The 25,449-nt window shown below is 46.6% G+C and overlaps 1 protein-coding gene across 1 annotated transcript; it reads left to right on the forward strand.

Moving 5' to 3' along the window:
- Positions 1–14,245: 14,245 nt before the first annotated feature.
- Positions 14,246–16,407, forward strand: LOC132832767 (radiation-inducible immediate-early gene IEX-1-like). Its single transcript, XM_060850898.1, has 2 exons — positions 14,246–14,556; positions 15,589–16,407. Exons 1-2 carry the CDS (start codon positions 14,389–14,391, stop codon positions 15,904–15,906), a joined length of 486 nt encoding a protein of 161 aa, XP_060706881.1. The 5' UTR covers positions 14,246–14,388; the 3' UTR covers positions 15,907–16,407.
- Positions 16,408–25,449: the final 9,042 nt, after the last annotated feature.

Raw genomic sequence — 25,449 nt, forward strand, 5'->3', positions numbered from 1 at the left:
CTGCCCACTCCTGCTATTTCTCCTCTCACGAGCACATGCCATCATTGGTAGTAATCCAGATTAGATTGGAAACAGACCCTTCAGCCCAACAAGTCCACACTGACCCTCCAAAGAGTAACCCACCCCAGACCCATTCCCCTCTGACTAATGCACCTAACACTATGGGGCAATTTAGCGTAGCCAATTCACCTTAACCTGCACATCTTTTGGATTGTGGGAGGAAACCCCCGCAGACACAGGGAGAATGTGTAAACCCCACACAGACAGTCGCCTGAGGCTGGAATTGAACCTGGGCCCCTGGTCCTGTGAGGCAGCAGTGCTAACCACTGAGCCACCATGCGGTCCCAATGTTACTACACTCGATGGCCTGCTTTTTAACCTCCTGCCTGGTTCTATATATTCTCTCTGTGGAATCTCATCACTGTCCTTACCGACGTGGTGCCAATGAGCACAACAACCTCCTGCTGGTCTCTCTTCCCCCTCCAGCATACTCTCCACCCACTGTGAGATATCCTTGACCCTGGCACCGAGGAGGCAAAACACTGTCCTGATGCCTCATTGTCCACCGTAGTCTGTTCCCCAGACCACGGGGTCCCCATTACAATCGATTGCTTGGAACCTGACAGACCCCTCATTACAGTTCAGCCAGTCATGGTACCAGAAACCCCCCCAAAAGTGGCAGATCTGTTTAAGATGGGGATAGCCATAGGAAAGTTCTGCATTACCTGCCTACCTCTCCAACACTCCAGCATCTGCAGTCCTCACTTTCTCCTACCTTTCCTAGTAGTCAACCATCCTACCTGATTGTATCTGCACCTTGCTGAACCTACCTTCCTTCACACCCCCCTTGCTTTTGTAAACTCCTCATTGCCACTAGCTACCATTCCAACTGATCCATGTAATCTAAAAGGATTTGCAACCAAACACACTTCCTGCAGGTGTAATCATCAGTAACATGGACATTCTCCCTGATCTCCCACAACCGACAGGAAGAGCACATCGGGACAAACTTGAGGACTGCAGATGCTGGAGATCAGAGTTGAGAATGTGATGCTGGGAAATCACAGCAGGTCAGGCAGCATCCGAGGAGCAGGAGAGTTGATGTTTTGGGCTGGAGCCCTTCATCAGGAATGAGGCTTGTGAGCCGAGGGGATGGAGAGATAAATGGGAGGGTGGGGTGGGGCTGAGCAGTGCAATAGGTGGATGAAAGTGGGGGGCAAAGATGATAGGTTGGAGGGGAGGGAGGGATGGATAGGTGGGAAGAGGGATGGGTGATGAGGGTGGTGCTGAGCTGCAAAGTTGGAACTGGGGTGAGGTGGGGGGAGGGGAAATGAGGAAACTGGTGAAGTCCACATTGATGCTCTGGGGTTGAAGGGTTTTCGAGGTGGAAGATGAGGCGTTCTTCCTCCAGGCGTCAGTGATTAAGGTTTGGTTTTGGAGGAGGCCCAGGACCTGCACCAGTCAACTCCACCGCCCCTTGGCCCAACATTTCAACTCCCCCTCCCACTCTGCTGAGGACAGGCAGGTCCTGGGCCTCCTCCACCGCCTCTCCCTCACCACCCAACGTCTCGGAACCCCAGGGTATCAATGTGGGCTTCACCAGTTTCCTCATTTCCCCTCCCCCCACCTTACCCCAGTTCCAACCTTCCAGCTCAACATCATCCTCATGACCTGTCCTTCCTGCCAATCTCCCTTCCCACCGATTCGCTCCACCCTCCCCTCTGACCAATCACCTTCACCCCCACCCCCATCCACCTATTGTACTCTTTGCTACCTTCTCCCCAGACCCAAACCCCCCACCCCTCCAATTTTATCTCTCCACCCTGGAGGCTTCCTGCCTTCAGTCCTGATGAAGGGCTTTTACCCAAAACATCGATTTTTTTGCTCCTCGGAAGTTGATGAATTGGTCAACCTCCTCGTGGGAGCACAAGGTGGCGCCAATGCAGTCATCAATGTAGCAGAGGAAGAGGTGGAGAGTGGTGCCGGTGTAACTACAGAAGATGGACTGTTCTGCTTAGCCAACAAAAGGACAGGCATAGCTGGGGCCCATACGGGTACCCATGGCTACCCCTTTGGTCTGGAGGAAGGGGGAGGATTCGAAGGAGAAATTGTTAAGGGTGAGGACCAGTTGGGCCAAATGAATGAGAGTGTCAGTGGAAGGGTACTGTTGGGGACGTCGGGAGAGGAAGAAATGGAGGGCTTGGAGGCCCTGGTCATGCCAGTTGGAGGTGTAGAGGGATTGGATGTCCATGGTGAAGATGAGGCATTGGGGGCCGGGGAATCGGACGTCTTGGAGGAGGCGGAGGGCGTGGGGATGTCCTGAGCGTATGTGGGGAGTTCCTGGACAGGGGGTTGGGGGAAAGGGCAGTATCGAGGTAGACGGAGATGAATTTGGTGGGGCTGGAGCAGGCTGAGACGGATTATAATGTACAATCCCAGTAACTACCTAAAAACCAACACAACACGCTTTGATCAAAAGCACGGTGCTAGCACAGACTTACTGCTCTGGGATAATAACACCAATCCTTAATATTAAAAGTCAGTCAAGAGACGGATCACTGTGTAAATATAAGAAAATAAATGCGTTCACCTTACTCACGCTTATAGATTTAAAAAAAACAGAGTAAGATTTGGAAGTTTTATACGTCTTAAAAATCAAGCATTTAAAAGACATAAGAAGCAATCTTTTTACACAGAGGGTGGTTTGCGTGTGGAATTAACTTGCAAGGAAGTGATGGATGTGGGTACAGTTATAACACATTTGGAGAAGTGTATGATTAGGAAAGGTTTGGTGGGGATATGGGTCAGGAGCAGGCAGGTGGGACTAGTTTAGTTTGGGATTATGTTCTGGTTGGACCAAAGGGTCTGTTTCCATGATGAATGATTCGATGATTTTAGTTAAAAAAACCAAAGGTCTTCGTCTTCTGCTGTAGTTTCAGGCAGTGATTTTTTTTTTCACCTTCTTTCTTTTATGTTAAATTCCTCTCATAGCAAAGGATAGCATCCTATTAGTCTTCCAGATTCCGTACTGTGCCTGCATACTTACTTTTTGTGACGAATGCAGTACAGCACCTAAATTCCCCTGCACCTCTGAATCCTGCGGTCATTCTCCATTTCAGTAGTCGACAGTTGTTTTGAAAAATACAATCGGTCCTTCCAAAGTGAAAGCTCCACATTTTCCAGACTTGTGCCTACTCACTCAGCGTTTTATCTGTCTGCAATTTGCTTATATCTTCTTCACACCATCTGGTTTTGTTTAATTTGTACATTTAGCCGGCGTGACTTCACTCCCCTCATTGAAGTTAAAAATCACACAACACCAGGTTATAGTCCAACAGGTTTAATTGGAAGCACACTAGCTTTCGGAGCGACGCTCCTTCATCAGGTGATTGTGGAGGGCTGGATCGTAACACAGAATTTATAGTTGGGGAACACTTCAGTGGTCCAGGACATTTAGCCTCGGACCTTCGGGTGACCATTCTCCAAGGTGGACTTCGGGACAGGCAGCAGAGGAAAGTGGCCAAGCAGAGGTTGATAGCTAAGTTCGGTACCCATAGGGAGGACCTCAACTGGGATTTTGGGGTCATGTCACATTACAGGTGATCACCATTGCACTACACACACACACACACACACACATACACACACTCTCACACATGGACACAGGTACACACAGACGTGCACACAGACACCCACACACACCCTTATAGACCCACACACTCACACATGCACCCCCTCACAGGCTTAAGACACTCTGCACCCACTACACACACACACACACACACACACACTCACAACCCCCACCCCAGACAGACACACACACAGACAAAGACCCACATGCACACATATATTTCGTGGGGTGAATTTGTACTTGCAGAGTTACATTGTACTTTGCTCAAAAACTGCATACATTCATAAACATTCATGTAGTCTGAGCTCAAAAGCTGCATGAATTTATGTAAAACACTGTTATCTCACTTTTTAGATTAGAATCAATCTAAACATCAGGTCATAGACAGAGAACACAGGAGGGCAACACCTTCAACATATTGTCTAGCTATCACCATTGTTAGCAGCTAACCCAAGAATGCAACTTTAAAAAAATGGTTTTGTGATTTACACATGAAAGAAGTGAAACTATCACTGTATTCTAACAGATGAAAGGCTTAACAGACAATCAATTTTTCAATGTATAATTTCAGTTACATCACACTGTAAATTTTTGCTATAAATTCTGTGTTACGATCGAGCCCTCCACTACCACCTGATGAAGGAGCGTCGCTCCGAAAGCTAGTGTGCTTCCAATTAAACCTGTTGGACTATAACCTGGTGTTGTGTGATTTTTAACTTTGTACACCCCAGTCCAACACTGGCATCTCCAAATCATGACCCCTCATTGAAGTCATCGATACCAATTGTAAAAGGAAAATTGAGGCCTGAGCGCAGATCCTGCCTGTCAAACAAAGACTCATTGGTACATACTGTCTGTTTCCCACCAGCCAACAGATCTTCTAGCTATACTCATACACTACTCCCTACATGATGAGCTCTTCTTTCATGTAATAACCTTTGGTAACTCACCTTATCAAATGTCTCCTGAAATCCAACTATAACATGTCTACAGGCTATCTTTTATTCACAGCGCATTTCACTCCTTTAAAGAATCCAATCATTTATTTAATGAACATGATTTCTCTTTGACAATTTGATTCACTCCATTCCTGATGAAGGGCTCTGGCCCGAAACGTCGAATTTCCTGTTCCTTGGATGCTGCCTAACCTGCTGTGCTTTAACCAGCAACACATTTTCAGCTCACTCCACATCGTATCAATAAACACAGTTGGAGGTGCTGGATATTGCGATGGGTCCTGACGACATTCCAGGGATAGGATTGAAGACTTGAGCTTCAGAACTTGCCGCTCCTCTAGCCAATCTATTCCTGACTTAATGCGGAAAATTGCCTAGGCATGTCCTGCAAAAGCAAAGTAGGATGAGTCCAATCCGGCCAATTACTGACCTATCAGTCTACTCTTGATCGTCAGTAAAGTGATGGAAGGTGCCATCAACGGTGCTATCAAGCAGCACGTGCTCAGTGTCACCCAGTTTGGGATCCCCCTGGGCCTGACCTCATTACAGACTTGGTTCAAACATGGTCAATTCCAGAGGGGAGGGGAGGGTGACTGCCCTTGACATCACAGGTGTATTCGACCGAGTGTGGTATCAAGGAGATTGAGCCAAACGGGAATCGAGGGGCAAACTCTCTGCTGGCTGGAGTCATATTTGATCCATGTGAAGATGGTCATAGTTGTTGGAGGTCAGTTGTCTCAGCTCCAGCTTTAGGCGTTCCTCAGGGTAGTGTCCTGGACTCAATGCTTCATCAATGACATTCCCTCCATCATAAGGTCAGAAGTGGAGACCTTTGCTGATGATTGCAGTGCCATTCGCGACACCTCAGATACTGAGGCAGTCCATGTTCAAATGCACCAAGATCTGGATAATATCCAGGCTTGGGCTGACAAGTGGCAAGTAACACTCCTACCACACAATTTCCAGTCAATCATGACCATCGCCGAGAAGAGACAATCTAACCACCGCCCCTTAACATTCAATGGTTGTGACCAGCACCGAATCCCCCCATTATTGATGTCCTGAGGGTTATCATTGAACAGAAACTCAACTGGACTTATCATATAAATGCAGTGGCTACAATAGCAGGTCAAAGAGTAGGAATACTGTACTGAGTAACTCACCTGACTCCACAAAGCCTGTCCAGCATCTACAAGGCTCAAGTCAGGAGTGTGATGGAATATTCCCCACTTGCCTGGGTGGGGGCAGCCCCAACAATGCTCATAAAACTTGACACCACCCAGGGACAAAGCAGCCCCCGCTTGATTGGCACCACATCCACAAGCATCCACTCCCTCCACCACCAACACTAGCAACAGTGTGTACTATCTACAAGGTGCACTGCAGAAATTCACCAAACGTCCTCAAGACAGCACCTTCCAAACCCATCCACTTCCACCTAGAAAGACAGGGGTAGCAGATACATGGGAACACCAGCCCCAGCCAGTTCTCCTCCAAGCCACTCACCACCCTGATTTTGAAGTATAATGGCTGTTCCTTCACTGTCACTGGGTCAAAATCCTGGAGTTCCCTCCCTAAGGGAATTGTGGGTCAACCCACAGCAGGTGGACCGCAGCGGTTCAAGATGGCAGCTCACCACCATCTTGTCAATGGGGCCACTAGGGACGGGTAATAAATGCTGGGCCTAGCCAGTGATGCCCTGTCCTATGAATGAATATAATAAAATATCTTCACATTGGAGACAAAGATGAGTAATATCTATTCTGAAATGATCGTTGGCATTCCCAGGGATGAACATGTGAATCAGCAGTATGCCAAATACATACAGCTGTGCAGCCCTTGCAAATGGCCTATATTTTAAAATCATTGTCCCCTTTTTGATAGTTTGACCCATATTTCTAGGACAGCTGTAGGAGACACAGATTTTTATCTTCCAGATATGGTGAAAGTGACAGAAATGATGAACCCCAAATACCATCTCCAGACACGTGCAACTGATGGATACAGTTTGGGAGACGATTTGTAGCTCGGTTGCTCGTTGTTGTGGTTCTGTTCGCCGAGCTGGGAATTTGTGTTGCAGACATTTCGTCCCCTGTCTAGGTGACATCCTCAGTGCTTGGGAGCCTCCTGTGAAGCGCTTCTTTGATGTTACCTCCGGCATTTCTAGTGATTTATACCTGCCACTTCCGGTTGTCAGTTCCAGCTGTCCGTTGCAGTGGCCGGTATATTGGATCCAGGGCGATGTGCTTATTGATTGAATGGGCATGGCACTCATCCACAGATTCAATCAATAAGCACATCGACCTGGACCCCATATACCGGCCACTGCAGCGGACAGCTGGAACTGACAACCAGAAGCTGCAGAGACAAACCACTATAAATGCCGAAAGAAACATCACAGAAGCGCTTCACAGGAGGCTCCCAAGCACTGAGGATGTCACCTAGACAGGGGACGAAACGTCTGCAACATAAATTCCCAGCGCGGCAAACACAACCACAACGCTGATGGCAGCCAGCTATTTAAATCCTTGATAGCCTCTGGCCAAATTTGATCTTGAAATCCCACCAGTGTGACCCCCCTCTAGAGTGTGTGATTAGACCTGCTCAGGCCAAGTCTGAACTTGGTCCCTTTGACCTTCTCTTGGGAAATAAGGCAGGGCAATCTGCAGATGACACCAAAATTGGAGGAATTGTGGACAGTGAAAGAAGGTTACCTCAGATTACAATGGGATCTTGATGAGATGGGCCAATAGGCTGAGGAGTAGCATATGAAGTTTAATTTAGATAAATGCGAGGTGTTGCGTTTTGGGAAAGCAAATCTTAGCAGGACTTATACACTTGATGGTAAGGTTCTAGGGAGTGTTGCTGAACAAAGAGACCTTGGAGTACAAGTTCATAGCTCCTTGAAAGTGGAGTCACAGGTAGATCGGATAGTGAAGAAGGCGTTTTGTATGCTTTCGTTTATTGGTCAGAGTATTGAGTACAGGAGTTGGGAGGTCATGTTGCAGTTGTACAGGGCATTGGTTAGGCCACTGTTGGAATATTGCGTACAATTCTGGTCTCCTTCCTATCGGAAAGATGTTGTGAAACTTGAAAGGGTTTAGAAATGGTTTACAAGGATGTTGCCAGGGTTGGAGGGTTTGAGCTATAGGGAGAGGCTGAACAGGCTGGGACTGTTTTCCCTGGAGCGTCGGAGGCTGAGGCTTATAGAGGTTTACAAAATTATGAGAGGCATGGATAGGATAAATAGACAAGGTGTTTTCCCTGGGGTGGGTGAGTCCTGAACTAGAGGGTATAGGTATAGGGTGAGAGGGGAAAGATAAACAAGAGACCTAAATGGCAACTTTTTCACACAGAGGGTGGTGCGTGTATGGAATGAGCTGCCAGAGGAAGTGGTGGAGGCTGGTACAATTACAACATTTAAAAGGCTATATGAATAGGAAGGGTTTGGAGGGATATGGGCGGGTGCCGGCAGGTGGGACTAGATTAGGTTGGGATATCTGGTTGGCATGGATGGGTTGGATCAAAGGGTCTGTTTCCGTGCTGTCCATCTCTGTGACTTTGTTTATTTCAATGTAAAGGGTCTGACAGGTATGGCTGATGGACTCAGAACATGTTTGGGAACAAGGGATTTGGACGTCAGAGCTATTACAGAAACATGGCTGAGTGATGGACAGGACTGGCAGCTCAGTGTTCTGGGTTTCAGATGCTATAGAAGGATAGAAACGGATGTGAAAGAGGGAGAGGGACTGACATTTTTGATTATGGAAAACATTACTGCTGTATTTCTGGGATATTTCTGAAAAATCGGCCAATGAAAATATATTGACTGAAATTAGAAATAAAAAGAGGAATGATTGCCTTGATGGGATTGTACTTTAGCCTCCCCATAGTCAGAGGGAAATTGAAGAAGAAATATGTAGAGAGATCTCAGATATATGTAAGAATAATAAAGTTTATAATAGTAGGTGATTTTAATTTTCCTAACATTGACTGGGGACAACCTTGTCTTAAAGTTTTGCTGGTGAAGAATTTATTAACAGTGTTCAAGAAAATATTCTTTATTAATATGTAAATGTTCCTGTTAGAGAAGGAGCAAAACTTGACCTTCTCTTGGGTAATAAGACGGACCACGTGTAGTTGCAGAACACTTTGATTCAAATGATCATAATTTTATTAGTTTTTAAATAGTTATGGAAAAGGACACTTTCATAAAAGTTAAAGTTTTTAATTGGAATGAGGCAAATTTTAATGGTATGCAACAAGAACTTTTAAAAGTGACTTGGAGTAGACTGTTCACTGGTAAAGTGACGTCTGATAAGCGCTAGGCTTTCAAAGGTGTGGTAATGAGAGTTCAGACTATTATGTTAAAAAAATCACACAATACCAGGTTATAGTCCAACAGGTTTATTTGGAAGCAATAGCTTTTGGAGCGCTGTTCTGAAAACTAGTGCTTTCAAATAAATCTATTGGATTATAATCTGTTGTTGTACGATTTTTAACTTTGCACACCCCTATCCAACACCAGCACCTCCACATCAGAATTATTATGTTTCTGTTAGAGTGAAAGGTAAAGCTGGTAGGATTAGGGAACAATGGATTTATGAAGATATTGAAGTTCTGGTCAAGAATAAAAAGGGATCGTATATTAGACATGAACAATTGGGTTTGAATGAATCTGAATTTGAACTTGAGTTTGAATTGCATTTATTGTCATGTGTACTGAGGCACAGTGAAAAGCTTTGTCCTGCAAGCAATACAGGCAGATCCCAGAGTTAAATTGCATAGATAAGTAAATAATAGGGAAACAGCAGCAAAAACCAAAACACAGGTACAGGCGAATGTTAAGAGTTTGTGAGTCCATTCTAACAACAGGAGGGTAGAAACTGTTTCGAAACCGGCTGGTGGGTGTGATCAGGCTTCTGTACCTTCTCCCCGATGGTAGAGGTTGTAGAAAAACATTGCCAGGGTGGGATGGACCTTTGAGCGTGCTGGCGGCCTTTCCTTGACAGTGGGGCCTGGTAGATGGAGCCTATAGATTGGCCTTTGTGATTGTCTGGGCTGAGTTCTCCACTCTCTGTAGCTGTCTCCGATTTTGAATGGTCTGTTGAACAATATAAATAGTGTCTGATAATTCTTAAGAGCGAAATCATGAAGGCAAAGAGGGGATATGAGATACCCGTGGCAGATAAGGTTAAGGATAATCCAAAGAGATTCTACAAGCACATTAAGAGCAAAAGAGCAGCTGGAGAGAGAGTTGGGTGACTTAAAGATCAATGAGGTCATCTCTGTGTTGAACCACAGGAAATGCGAGAGATATTAAACAAATATTTTGCATCAGTTTTTACTATGGAGAAAGAAATGGAGACGAGCGAGTCAGGGAAATAAATACTGATGCTTTGAAAATAGTTCACATTACAGAAGAGGAAATGCTGGAGGTCTAAGAAAACATAAAGGTGGATAAATCCCTACGACCTGATCTATTGTATCCCAGGGTGTAGCAGAAAGTTAGTGAGGAAATTACGGGCGCCCTTACTATTTGTCTCATCTATAACTACAGGTAAGGTTCCAGAACTGGAGAGTGGCTAATGCTGTGCCTTTATTTACAAACGGATATAAGGAGAAGCCTGGGAATGACAGACCTGTGAGTCTGAATTTGGTGGTGGGTAAAGTTGTCTGAAAGGTAGTATTTATATGCATTTGGAGAGGCAAGGAATGGTTGGGGATAGTTGGCATGGGTTTGTGAGTGGGAAATCATATCTCACAAATTATATTAGGTTTTTGAGAAAGTGACCAAGAAGATTGATGAGGGCAGAAGGATAGACGTTGTTTATTTGGACTTTAGAAAAGTCTTTGTCAAGGTTCTGCTTGGTAGAGTAATTTGTAGAGTTACATCACATGTGATTTAGGGTGAACTTGCCAATTGGATCCAAAATTGGTTTAATAGCGGGAGGGTTGTGGTAGTGGAGGGTTTTTTTTTGGACTGGAGGCCTGTTACCAGTGGTGTTCTACAGGGATCAGTGCTGGGTCCACTGCTTTTTGTCACTTATATAAATGATTTAGCTAAGTATGTAGGAAGCATGGTAAGTAAGTTCGCAGATGACACCAAACTTGGTATCATGGACAGTGAAGAAGGTTATCGAAGATTATAAAGAGATCTTGATCAATTGAGTCTATGGGTTGAGCAGTGGCAGATGGAGTTGACTAGATTCCTTACAGTGTGGAAACAGGCCCTTCAGCCCAACCAGTCCACACCAACCCCTCCGAAGAGTAACCCACCCAGACTTAATTCCCTCTGACTAATGCAACTAACACTACGGCTAATTTAGCATGGCCAATTCACCTGACCTTGACATCTTTGGACTGTCGGAGGAAACTAGAGCACTCAGAGGAAACCCACGCAGACACGGGGAGAATGTGCAAACTCCACACAGACAGTAGCCCGAGGCTGGAATCAAACCCGGGACCCTGGTGCTGTGAGGCAGTAGTGCTAACCACTGACCCACCATGCCGCCCTTAAGATGAAAGAGATGGTTGTTGACTTCAGGAGAGCACAGAGTGACTACTCTCCGCTAGACATGAACAACTCCCCAGTGGAGATAGTGAAGAGCACCAAATTTCTCAGCGTACACCTGGCAGAGAATCTCACCTGGACCCTCAACACCAGCTCCATATTCCAAGAAAGCACAGTAGCATCTCTACTTTCCGTGTAGGTTGAGGAAAGCCCAGCTCCCAACCTTACCACATTCTACAGAGAGTTCATTGAGAGTAGCCTGGGCTGCTGCATCACTGCCTGGTTCAGGAATTGCACTGTCTTGGATCTTCAGACCCTGCAATGGATAGTGAGGACAGCTGAGAAGATCACCGGGGTCTCTCTCCCCTCCATCACAGAGATGTACACCACATGCTGCATCCAAAAGGCTAAGAGCCCACACACACCCTCACTCAAACCCTTCTTCCTCCTGCTATCTGGCAGAAGATATTGGTGCATACAGTCTCTCACGGCCAGACTCTGTGACAGTTTCTTCCACCAAGCCATCAGACTCCTTATTTTGTGGGGTGAATTTGTACTTGCAGAGTTACATTGTACTTTGCTCAAAAACTGCATGCATTCATGTAGAACTCTGAGCTCAAAAACTGCATGAATTGATGTAGAACTCTGTTCTCTCACTTTTTAGATTAAAATCAATCTAAACATCAGGCCATAGACAGAGAACACAGGAGGCCAACACATTCAACATATTGTCTAGCTATCACCATTGTTAACAGCTAACCCGAGAATGCAACTTTTAAAAAAGGTTTTGTGATTTACACATGAAAGAAGTGAAACTATCACTGTATTCTAACAGATGAAAGGCTTAACAGACAATCAATTTTTCAATGTATAATTTCAGTCACATCACACTGTAAATGTTTGCTATAAATTCTGTGTGTTACGATCGAGCCCTCCACTACCACCTGATGAAGGAGCGTCGCTCCAAAAGCTAGTACTTCCAATTAAACCTGTTGGACTATAACCTGGTGTTGTGTGATTTTTAACTTTGTACACCCCAGTTAAATACTGGCATCTCCAAATCAGGCTCCTTAACACTGTATAATCGGACCATTTTCCACCTGGGAAACAAATTCATATTGCTGCTAGAAATGTATCTATTATTCATCATTCTTCTGTTACACTGTAATTTGCATGTTTTGCATGTCTTATGCACTTTATGCCGTGTACAAACGTATAGTTAGTGCTGTCCATGTGGCACCCTCGGTCCTGGAGTAACACTATATCATTTTTACTGTATCATTTGTATATGGCAGAAATGACAAATAAAAGTCATTCTACTCTGTCTCTCTACTCTAGGATTGCAGGTAACATTAGTGATGTTACCCAGATTAGTAATGCAGAGGCCTGAACTAATCCTCCAGAGATACAAACTCAAACTTCACCATGATTGGTATAAATTTATATTCAATTAATTCATAAATCTGAAATAACAAAAGCATCAGGTCATGATTTTCATGAAATTACTTAAAGAATTGCCATTTTATTCATTAACGCTCTTCAACAAATCCCAATAGTGTGGAAGCAAGCCAATTGATCCGTCAAATCCACATTGACCCTCTGATAAGCATCCCACTCAGATCCACCTCATCCCGGTAACCCTGCATCTCCCACAGCTAATCCACCCAGCCTACGCATCTTTGGACGGTGTGGGGGAAGCCGGAGCTCCCAGAGGAAACCCACGCAGACACGGGGAGAACGAGCAAACTCCACGCGGACACAGTCACCAGAGGCTGAAATCGAATCCGGGTCCCTGCAGTGCTGGGAGACGGCAGTGCTAACCACCGCGACACCCTGCTTTAGGGGAAGGAAATCCGCCGTCATGACCTGATCGGGCCTGAGGTGACTCCAGACCCATGACAATGCAGATTCCTCTTTAAAAAAAGCTGAGCAAGCCTGTGGATGAACAGAACTGTTTACAAAAGTTGAGTTAATTTGTATAAATCATTCGGCATGGACAAGTTGAACCGAAGGGTCTGTTTCTGTGGTGTACAGCCCTATGACTCTAGATGCGAGGTATTGCATGTTGGTAAAACGAACAAGGGCAGACTTATACAATTAAAAGTGAGGCCCTGGGTTGTGCTGTCGAACAGAGAGACCGAGGGGTACAGGTACATACTTCTTTGAAGTTTGCAGCCTTCATTGCTCAGACCTTTGAGTACAGGAATTGGGAAGGAGAAAGTGAGGTCTGCAGATGCTGGAGATCAGAGCTGAAAATGTGTTGCTGGAAAAGCGCAGCAGGTCAGGCAGCATCCGTCCTGCTCCTTGGATGCTGCCTGACCTGCTGCGCTTTTCCAGCAACACATTTTCAGTACAGGAGTTGGGAAGTCATGTTGAGGGTGTAGAGAACATTGGGGAAGCCTCTTCTGGAATGCTGGGTCCAGTTCCGTTCGCCCTGTTATAGGACGGATATTATTGAGCTGGAGAGCGTTCAGAAAAAATTTAGCAGAATATTGCCAGAAATGGAGGGTTTGAGTTATAAAGCAGAGGCTCTTTAGGCTTGGAATGTTTTCACTGGCGCATAGGAGGTTGAGGGTTGACCTTACAGAGGTGTATAAAATCATGAGGGACATAGATAAGGTGAATGGCAGATGTGTTTTCCCTGGGATTGGGGGGATTTCAAGACTGGGACCACATTTGTAAGATGAGAGGAGAAAGAGTTGAAAAAAAGACAAGAGGACCAGTTCTTGAGCGTGTAAGGAATGAGGTTCAGAAACAAGACATTTTGATAAGGACATGAACAGGAAAGTTTGAAGGGACATGGGCCAGGAGTGGGCAGGTGGGATGAGTTTGGTTTGGGTTTATGTAGACTGGTTGGAGGGGAAGGGTCTTGTTTCTGTTCTGTATGCATGACTGCACTGCGATATGGGGCTATCATCTCTGAAAAAGGAGGGGGGGGGGGGGAGGACTGAAAAGCAAACGCATAGATATATGCTGGGCAAAGACCCTTGCTTGGGATCCTGTTCCTGGCAATGAACTGAGTCCCAATCTTTGGGAGTCTTAACTGCCCTTGCACCACTGAGGGCTTTCAGGGTCAGATCAGGGGGAGAGATAGAGTTGATGTCACTGAGAATTCACCCAGAAACCAAGAGGAAGGAAGCCGTGATGCTCAGGAAGAGGTGTGGCTGGGCAATATAAAAACTGAGGGGTGCCTCTCACTCGGAATCCGGTCACGTTTCAGAAGCTGGGTCTGTATTTTGTGTGTGTGTGTGTGTCTTTTAATTCGCTGTGCAGCTTTGGGAGGAAGCATGTGCCTGGCCAGACCTTGTGCTGCAGTTCAGGGTCACACCCCCGCCGGAGCTCCAGGGGGAAAAGCCCGACCGCTGGTGTTCACCTTCGAGCCCATCCCGGAGCGAGGGTCTCAGCTACGGCCGCCGAGGAGACGGGCTGCTCGCGTTCTCTACCCACCGCACCAGGTAACCCCTTTGCAGAGACGCGGCCCTTTGCTTTTGTATCGCCCCCCCGCCTCCCTGTTTTCATCTGTCCTTTCCTCCTGCTCAAATCCTTCCAGCTCTGGGTTCCCCCTCTGCCTCAGCCCTTGCTTTCTCCTCATCCCCAACCGGTTCAAACAAATCTTTTTTCTTTCCTGGAACTCTCCCTTTCGGTCTTTACCTGAGAGACAAGTGCTTCATCTTCAGACCACACCCCAGTTTCTCTCTCTCTCTCTCTCCAAAAGAGAAAATGCTGGAAAATCTCAGCAGGTCTGGCAGCATCTGTAAGCACCCCCAGTAATTTGCTTTTATCTCTGTCTCCCTCTCTCTACAGTATTATCTTTGCAACTCAATCATGTTCAGAAAACAAAGTTTAAAAATCACACAACGCCAGGTCTAACCAATTAAACCTGTTGGACTCTAACCTGGTGTTGTGTGATTTTTTAACTTTGTACACCCCAGTCCAACACCAGCATCTCCAAATCCTGTTCAGAAAAGATTTACAAGGATGTTGCCAGGGTTGGAGGGTTTGAGCTATAGGGAGAAGCTGAACAGGTTGGGGCTGTTTTCCCTGGAGCGTCGGAGGCTGAGGGGTGAGGGCTGAGGGGCTCAAGGGTTATAAAATCATGAGGGACATGGATAGGGTACATAGACAAGGTCTTTTCCCTGGGGTCGGGGAGTCCAGAACTAGAGGGCATAGGTTTAGGGTGAGAGGGGAACGATTTAAAAGGGACCTAAGGGGCAACTTTTTCACTCAGTAGGTGGTGCGTGTATGGAATGGGCTGCCAGAGGAAGTGGTGGAGGCTGGTACAATTATAACATTTAAAAGACATCTGGACGGGTATATGAATAGGAAGGGTTTGGAGGGATATGGGCCGGGTGCTGGCAGACGGGACTAGATTGGGTTAGGATATCTGGTCTTCATGGACCGAAGGGTCTGCTTCCGTGCTGTATATTGTTGGAGAGGTTTTGACAGTGTCCCATTGCTAACGCCCTCTTGTCTTGTCCTCTCTGCAGGTCAGGAAGCCAGTTGTTCCCAGACCCGACGCCGCCAAAAGGCTGTTCCTGTTCTTCATCTCGGTCGTCCTTTTCCAGGTCTACACTGCGACCGAAGACGAGGGGCCGGTCCTCCCGGTGACCGAGCCTTGGACCTCCACGGTCTGCCCGGCTCTCCCTCCCGCCTTCCACGCCGCCTCCCCTCGGGCAGGGAAGGCGGCCGCTGCTCCTGCTGCCAGCCCGCGGCTCGGGCCAGCCCTCAGCACGGTCTCTCCTCGGGGGGCTTACCCAGTGACTCTCATGGTCGTGTACACCACCTCCGGTTACTCACGCAAGTGAAGCGACAACAAGAAGTTGGGGGGAAGGGGAGAGGGGTACTGCGGGAGGAGAGCAGCAGTCTCCAAGCTAACACCGAGTCCCACAGAGATATCTGGCAGGGTTTGGACCACCCCGTTTGAAAGAGAGTTTGGGACTGGGCTCCGACGTCCGATTTCTCCAGAGGCTGATGTTACATACCGAACGGTTCAGTTTATTTCCACGAATTGCAACCTTTTTTCCCCCCTTAATTTATTGTTTAATTCTAATTATTTCATATACCTTGCATGTTATTTATTTATTACGAACATTGCCGTATTTATAAAGGTTATTTTGACACATCCAGTGAACTGTATTCACAGATCTTTTCTGAGTGGTCTCCCCAGTTAACTTGAAGCTAGACATGAACTTTGTACCAAAGTTTGTGATTGTAGATAGATCATGCCCTGAGGCGTCTGCTTCTATTTTTCTATCGGACAGTATGTTCTATGAACATTGTGACTCAGTATTGAAATAAAAGGCATATTGGATATCATTTACTGGTGTGCAGAAGAGTTCTTCTTCTCTTTTTTTTTCTTCTTTTTCCTTTTCTATTTTCTTTTTTTCTCTCTCCTTTCTGTACCGGGACAATGTTTTCAAATCCCCATAATGGGGAGGTGCCAATTTTGTACTGGGACAGACCAAATTAAAAATCACAAAACACCAGATTATAGTCCCATTAGTTTTTATTTATAGCAAAACATCGCAGTGTCATACGGCTTTTTTTTAAATTTCAAAATATACTTTATTCATAGAAATAAATCTTTGGCACCTGTACAATTTGTCATGTCGTTCATAGATATATACATTGCATGTCTTAACATTAATTCAATCTGTTCTTTGTAATCGAATTTACAGTTATCCTGTTTACAGTTCCCTTTATTAACCATCCAGTCTCTTATTATTTAGCTGTGGCTTCAGCGGAACCCACCTACTGAGTGAGTGCCCTGTTATATGATAGCAAAGGAACCTCCTTTAACCCCCAGTTTATGGGGTTACCATTGTCCATTTGGCAGTGCCATACAGCTGAAATGATATATTGAACAAGCCTAGATTACTAGTAAGTCAATGTAGGCAATCTAAAGCAATCTAGGTTTTTTTCCAATATATAATTTCAGCTGTTTGACTCAGTAATCGTTTGCTCTAAATTATGTGTCTTATGATCCAGCTCCGCATCTACCTGATGAAGGAGCAGCGCTCCGAAAGCTAGTGCTTCCAAATAAACCTGTTGGACTATAACTTGTGTGATTTTTAAATTCAAATTACCAGGTAAAGTCATCATAATCCCAGAGGACCAAAGGCTGCTCTCTCATGAGAGAGGGGGGTGGGAACCGGTTTTAAGCTGAGCGTCACCACACCACAGGCAAGGGGACAGATTGAGAAGGAGACTCCTGCGTGATAACTTCAGCCAGTGCAGGAATTGAACAAAAATTGTTAGCGTCACTAACCAGCCAACCGAGTCAAAAAAGCACAAAGGGTCTCCTTTTGGCTTTGAGTAGAGAATTAGAGTGCAAAAAAAATGAAGACGTTATGGGAAACCTTTACATCAATCAGTGGTTAGGATCTCCGTTCTGCCCTCAGAGGGGTTGGCATGCTGGCTCAGTGGTTAGCACTGCTGCCTCACAGCACCAGGGATCTGAGTTCGATTCCAGCCTCAGGCGACTGTCTGTGTGGAGTTTGCATGTTCTCCCTGTGTCACAAAGGTGAGCTGAATAGGTGGGTTATCACATGGGAAATGTGAGGTCATGTGGATGGGTCTGGGCGGGATGCTCTCCATTGTGACTCGATGGGCTGAATGGCCTCCTGCCACACTGTAGGGATTCCATAAGGATGCCTTGGAAAAAGTGCAGGGAATCACAACTCACAGCCATGAGGCACTCTCCTTATCCAGAGGGGCTGGAGTCGTTCCCATTGGACAGGAAGAGATCTTGAGAGAGGTGCTCCACATTTTGAGTGATCTTGATATTGTGAGGCACGAACTGAGGTATCAGGAGGATAAATTTCCAAGCTCAGTGCCAGAGAACACTACACTATTTGTTTTCATAGTGGCTTATCATGAGGTAGAAAAAGTAGCCAGAAAATGTTCAGTCACTGATGAACTAGGAGCTGGAAACTTCGCAAATTCTGAATGGTTAGTGCTCACCCCCATGTTTGATTCAGCAATGCAGTTTAAAAAAAGCTTTCTTATGGATAGGCAAGGTGAATGGTCACAATTTGGCAGATGGAGTTGAATAGAAGGGAGGCACGGTGGCACAGTGGTTAGCCCTGCTGTCTCACAGCCTTGGATGACTGTCTGTGTGGAGTTTGCACGTTCTCCCCGTGACTGTGTGGGTTTCTTCCCACAGTCCGAAGATGTGAATGCGGGCTAGGTGAAGTGGCCATGCTAAATTGCCCACAGTGATAGCTACATTAGTCACAGGGAAGTGGATTTGGGTGGGTTACTCTTCGGAGGGCCGGTGCTGGACTGGTTGGGCCAAAGTGCCTGTATCCACATTGTAGTGAATCTAATCATAAGTGCAAGGTTGTCAATTTGGTCAGAAGGATAGAAAGGCAACTTATCACCTAAGCTCCAGATTGCTCAGGTACATGTCCTTGCTCATGAACCAATGAAAACCAGTAGGCGGCTCCAGCAGGGAGTAGTGGTGGAAGCAGGCCATTCAGCCCACTGAGTCCACACTGACCCTCTGTAAAAGCATCCACTGCGCCCCCCCCATTTCTGCATTTCCCATGGCTAATCCACCCAGCCTGCACACTCTGGGGCAATTTCAACCACCTGACCGGCACAACTTTGGACTGCGGGAGGAAACTGGAGCACCCAGAGGAAACCTACGCAGACACGGGGAGAATGTGCAAGCTCCACACAGACCGTCGTCCGATCGAATCTGGGTTACCGGCGCTGCGAGGCAGCAGTGCTAACCACTGAGCAACTGTGCCAACCTGATAAGGCATGTGGAAGGCAAATTAAATTTTGGCATCGATTGCTCAAGAAATTGAGGATAAAAATACAGAAATGTTGCTGCAATTGTGAGAGGCATTGTTGAGATGCACTTGGAGTATTGCATACAGTTTGGTCTCCTTACAGGAGGAGGGATGTTTTTGCATTGGAGGCAGTTGAGAGATTTACCATTTGAAAGTTACCCTTGAATCTGCTTCTGTGTCCCGATAAGGCCGTACATTGCAGATCAGACAGCGTGCTGTCTTAAAGAATGTGCTTTTCAATCACACTTACGCACTCTTTCCACTTACTTAAAATCTGGTTCTCAACTTTCCGGCCAGTGGCAACAGATTCTCTCTATCCACTAGCGCTAACTAACCGCTGTGTTCAAATTTGTCGCTGGTACGAATTTTAGTCTCAGATGAAACCACAAATGGGTGGCTGGGGTGGGATGGTGATTGAATGACTGCGTCCGAATGTTTTTTTTTCCCTTGAATTGACGGTAAAGCAGGCTGCCAATCCACCTTCAACCTCTGTCATCTTATTGAGTCATCAGGGGTTAGAAAAAGGAGGTCAGGTTGGAATCCACTCCAGCCAAAACGGGGATTGAGCCGCATGTTGTCGACACCAACTTGATCTGTACCAGCCGACTGAGCCAACCAACCCAGGAGCCCAGGTTGCTGTGGCAACGTACACTTTTAGTTATTAAGGGGAGGTGGCTGCAAAGTGACACTATCACTGGACTGTTAATCCAGAGACCCAGTGGCTCAGTGGTGAGCACTGTTGCCTCACAGCTCCAGGGACCCCGGTTTGATTCCCTCCTCAGTAGACTGTCTGTGTGGAGTTTGCACATTCTCCCCGTGTCTGCGTGGGTTTCCTCCAGATGCTCTGGTTTCCCGCCGCCCCCCCCCCCCCCCCCCCCCACCCCCCACAGTCCAGAGATGTGCAGGTCAGGATGGATTGGCCATGCTAAATTGCCCCATAGTGTTAGCTGCGTTAGTCAGAGGTAAATGTGAAGAATGGGTCTGGGTGGGTTACTCTTCAGAGGGTCAGTGTGGACGTGTCGGGCTGAAGGGCCTGTTTTCACACCGTAGGGAATCTAATCTAGCTTAACATAGCCGGGGAAGGTTCCAGGGACGCAGGTTCGAATCTTGCCACAGCAGGTTGGTGGCATTTGAATTCACAAAGGAAAAACTGGAATTAGGAATCTAATGGTGGCCATGAATCCATTGTCAGTTGCTGACATCTGGTCCCTCAGGGAAGGAAACTGCCATCCTTACCTGGGCTGGACCACAAGTGGTTGACTCTTAACTGCACACTGGGCAATTAAAGATGGGCAATACATGCTGTTATGCTCGAAACGTCGACTCTCCTGCTCCTTGATGCTGCCTGACCAGCTGCACTTTCCCAGCACCACAATCTTTGACAGTAAATGCTGCTCTGGTCAGCATCGCCCACGTCCTGGGAATGCATAAAACCAACAAAAGCAGGTGGTCATCCTGGAGATATGGATAGCGGTGGCTGACGTTCCAAATTCATTCCAACAAAGGGAATGAAACGTCTGGATATCAAACCTACAGCTCAGCGAGCAAACCTACACCCTAAACCTCAACCTGAGCTACAAACCTTCACAAACCTTGCAAAAAAAGGATCTCTGCCACCCTCCTCACCAGCTGTTTAGTGGATGGATGAACGTGTACGTTAGGCTGCGACTGTGAATTTGCTTCTTTTGATATTCAGGTGCAGGGGCCGAACTGTACTTGAATGAGGAGCTTCGAGCTGCCCGCTCTCCACCTAATGGCGAGTAGGGAGATTCTCATCGACCCACGGTGCCTCCTTTCTTGAAGATGTTTGTGATCCTTCCCGGCCCCAGGTTTTCAGGGACAGCCCTTGGAGATGGCGGCGAAAGTCTGCTCCTCCAAGTTTGATGATCTCCGCTGGAATCCTGTCCACTGCCCACGGCTTTACCATTCTTCATGTGCCTGATGGTGACTTCGACACTCGGAGACCACGACCAGCTCTGATGGGATTTCCTCAAAGGCTTCCTCGCCAAGGATTGCATCGAGGTTTTGGTGTTATTTGAACGGCTCTCTCCATCAATGGCTGATTTCTCTGTCTCTCAAAGGGGTCCCACTCTGTGTCCAAATGTCATATATTGACTTGGTGGCATCAAACAAACTCAGTGAGTTGTGCTGTTCAGCAGGGAGTCACATGTCCTTAACTTTCTTCAGTCCACCATTAGTCCTTGATTTCCCATGTGTTTCCTATGTAACTTCACCTTTGTGCGTTGATGTGTTCTCCTCCTTGCCTCATAGAAACCCTACAGCATGGGCCATTCAGCCCATTAGGTCCATGCCAATCCTCCAGAGAGCGTCCACACCCATACCCTCTCCCTGTAACCTTGCATTTCCCATGGCTAACATGCACCCAGCCGCAGACACAATGGAGAAATTTAGCACAGCCAATCCACCTAACCCGCACATCGCTGGAGACGTGTGACGAAACCCACGCTCCCCAGCGGAGACGGGGAGAACATGCAACCTCCACACTGACGGTCGCCCAAGGCTGGAAGCGAACCCAGATCCCTGACACTGTGAGGTAGTGGTGCTAACCACTGAGCCACCATATTGTGTTTCCAGGCATGGAGAACTTTTCTGTTCATGTCATTGAGGTATTGGATAATGTGGTCATTCTTGACGAGCCAGTCCTGGCGCCCCCTGGTCCTGCAGTCAACGGTTTCTTCAAAGTCATAACTGAAGATTCACTGGCCAAGGAACGTCAGAGCTGGGCAATAGTTGCGGATGTGGAAATGAGAGTCATTGACATACAGAGCTGCCTATCTTTCTGTTTAACAGGATGTGAGTCTTTCAAGATTCATATCTATTTTCTTCAGAATAACCTCTGTGACAAGTTGACTAATATCCTGTCCTACATCACTGCAGGCTTCTGAACTCAACCGCCCTCATTTTGAAATATGCACTCACCCTTCCCCCTCACCCCCTGAGGGCTGTAACTAGGGTAACTCTGCATATGTGGCTGGTGGGAAAGTCCAACGTTGTGCAAAAATGAGCAAAGGACTCTGGGAGACAGAGCAACTGACATCCGGACAATGGTTGCCTTGCACTTAACCCTCCACCAGTTATCAGCAATTTTTGCAATCACATCTCTGATGTTGCGTTATGGCCAGAGAGGTTATCTGTAGTTAAGATGAGGTCTGTACACTGGCAACTGAGCAGTAACAGGCATAGCTACAAGCAGAAGATGAGGGACCCCTACAGAGCCAGGTTTCAGTGAGAGGAATTCTGCCCACTGACTGCGGCATTTCCATTCTTCATGTGTCTGATGGTGACCTCGATACTGACCACACCCGACTCGGAGTCCACGACCAGCTTTGATGGGATTTCCTTTTTCCTCAAACGCTTCCCCGCCAACGATTGTATCAAAGTTTTGGCGTTATTTGAAGTCCTCTCCCCATCAATGGGCTGGGAGAGGAAACCGCAGACCTGGGGAGAATGTGCAAACTCCACACAGACTGTCGCCTGAGGCTGACTTCGAACCTGGGTCTGTAGTGCTGTGAGGCAGCAGTGCTAACCACTCAGCCACCGTTCCTCCATAGAGGGTCAGACCATTATGCTGGAGGTGTGGAGATGAACTGTTCAGAGGCAGAAGTCATGATTTCTGTAGGCAACGATATCACATTGAGTCATAACGCGTTGAAACAGATCCTTGGGTCAAACCAGTCCATGCCGACCATAATCCCAAACTAAACTAGGCTTGCCCGGCCTGTTCCCGGCCCACACCCCTCCAAGCAGTTCTTCGCCATGCATTTATCTCAAGGTCTTTAAGATATTATAAATGTCCCACCAATTCCTCAGGAAGTTCATTCCACACACGAACCACCCTCTATGTGAAGAATTCACCTCTCATGCCTTTTTCAAATCTTTCTCACCTTACCATAAAAATATGCCCCTCTAGGCTTGATGTCCCCCACCTTAGGGAAAAGGCACTCCTCATTAACCCAATGTATACCCCTCATGATTTTCTAAACCTCTATAAGGTCACCTCCCCCTATAACCCCTCCCCAACCTCCTATCACCTTGAAGCTTCAGTGTGAGCTAGAGGAGGTGCAGACTTGAAAAAGGCGTTTGGTATGCTGTCCTTCATTGGTCAGAGTATTGACTACAGGAGTTGGGAGGTCATGTTGCGGCTGTATAGAACATTGGTTAGGCCACTTTTGGAATATTTCGTGCAATTTTGGTCTCCTTCCTATCGGAAAGATGTTGTGAAACTTGAAAAGGTTCAGAAAAGACTTACAAGGATGTTGCCAGGGTTGGAGGATTTGGGCGATAGGGAGAGGCTGAACAGGCTGAGGCTGTTTTCTCTGGGCTGTTGGAGGCTGAGGGGTGACCTTATAGAAGTTAATGAAATTATGAGGGGCATGGATAGAATAAATAGACAAAGTCTTTTCCCTGGGGTGGGGGAGTCCAGAACTAGAGGGCATAAGTTCAGGGTGAGAGGGGAAAGCTATATGAGGGGCAACTTTTTCATACAGAGGGTGGTACGTGTATGGAATGAGCTGCCAGAGGAAGTAGTGGGGACTGGTACAATTACAATATTTAAAAGGCATCTGGATGGGTATATGAATAAGAAGGGTTTAGAGGGATGTGGGACGGATGCTGGCAGGTGGGACTCGATTGGGTTGGGATATCTGGTCGGCATGGACGGGTTGAACCGAAGGGTCTGTTTCCGTGCTGTACATCTCTATAACTCTTTGACTCCATGAGACAGTCAGACAGTACTATCGTGGGGAAACAAAATATATGGAAAGTATTACTCCGATGGTCATGACTGTCATTAAGAAAGGAGAGAAGATTCTTGACTCCAGTATTTATTTGTGAATGATGAGGCCATTGGCAGTCAATAATGAGCAGAGAGGTTTCCTCAGCTGGTTGTTCAACTTGATCTTTTCCCTTCATCTATGAGAGATCTGAGTCAGTGTAGTCATTGCCTGAGTGGGACATATTTGTAAATCTTGTGCAAGCTCTATATTTTCATGCTGTAAGGCATGTTGTGCTATTTGACTACTGTCAGCTGAATGTCAACGTGTATAGTCTCACTGAGGTAGTTAGGCTGTGCCATACTTGTTATCGAATCATATTGTTGGACAGAGCAGAAACAGATCCTTCTCGTCTGTGCAGACTATATATACTAAATTAATCTTGTCCCATTGCCAGCACTTGGCCCATAAACCCTTCTTATTCAGATAGCCATCCGGATGCCTTTTAAAAGTTGCAATTAAACCAGCCTCCACCACTTCCTCTGGCAAAGAAAAAAAATTTAATCAAGAGACAGATCTCAGTAAAACATAAAAAGAAAGTTACCTTCATCCTACTCGTTATAGATTTACAAAATAAAGCAGGTTATGATTTATAAGTTGAATTGGCCTGAGCTGCTCATGCCTCTTGCTATGCTGAATGTTATGCCTCAAAAACACATTCTGGAACCATCGCTCCTGATCTCATTTGGTGTGTGCGTGTGTATCTGTGTGTGTGTGTGTGAGTGTGTGTGTGTGTCTGTGACTGTGTGTGTGTGTGTGTGTGTGTGTGTGTGTGTGTCTGTGACTGTGTGTGTGTGTGTGTGTGGGTGTGTGTGTGTGGGTGTGTGTGTCTGTATGTGTGTGTGTGACTCTGTGTGTGTGTCTGTGTGTGTGTATGTGTGTGGGTGTGTGTGTGTGTGTGTGTGTGTGTGTGAGTGTGCGACCGTGTGTGTGTGTGTGTGCAACCGTGTGTGTGTGTGTGTGTGTGTGTGTGTGTGAGTGTGTGACTGTGTGTGTGTGAATGTGTGTGTGTGTGTGTGTGTGTGTGCAACCGTGTGTGTGAGTGTGTGACTGTGTGTGTGTGACTGTGTGTGTGTGTGTGTTAGATAAAGGAAGTATAAACCTGTGTAACACTAGACAATAGTTAAACATGCAGCTATGCAATGAGTGGATGTAGAGTCGACTGATATATTATTTCCAGAGGCATGTAAGGAAGTGGTGCTCATTGTGGGGGGCTACATAATGGGCAGTTCCAACATGGACAGCTGCATAACAGAGAGATGTGCAGCACAGAAACAGACCCTTCGGTCCAACCCGTCCATGCCGACCAGATATCCCAACCCAATCTAGTCCCACCTGCCAGCACCCGGCCCATATCCCTCCAAACCCTTCCTATTCATATACCCATCCAAATGCCTTTTAAATGTTGCAAATGTACCAGCCTCCACACTTCCTCTGGCAGTTCATTCCATACACGTACCACCCACTGTGTGAAAAAGTTGCCCCTTAGGTTCCTTTTAAATCTTTCCCCTCTCACCCTAAACCTATACCCTCTAGTTCTGGACTCCCCAAACCCAGGAAAAAGACTTTGTCTATTTACCCTATCCATGTCCCTCATAATTTTGTAAACCTCCATAAGGGCACCCCTCAGCCTCCCACTCTCCAGGGAAAACAGCCCCAGCCTGTTCAGCCTCTCCCGATAGCTCAGATCCTCCCCACCCTGGCAACGTCCTTGTAAATCTTTTCTGAACCCTTTCAAGTTTCACAACATTGCAGG

Source organism: Hemiscyllium ocellatum, chromosome 35 (assembly GCF_020745735.1).
Source record: "Hemiscyllium ocellatum isolate sHemOce1 chromosome 35, sHemOce1.pat.X.cur, whole genome shotgun sequence".
NCBI classification, from domain to species: domain Eukaryota; kingdom Metazoa; phylum Chordata; class Chondrichthyes; order Orectolobiformes; family Hemiscylliidae; genus Hemiscyllium; species Hemiscyllium ocellatum.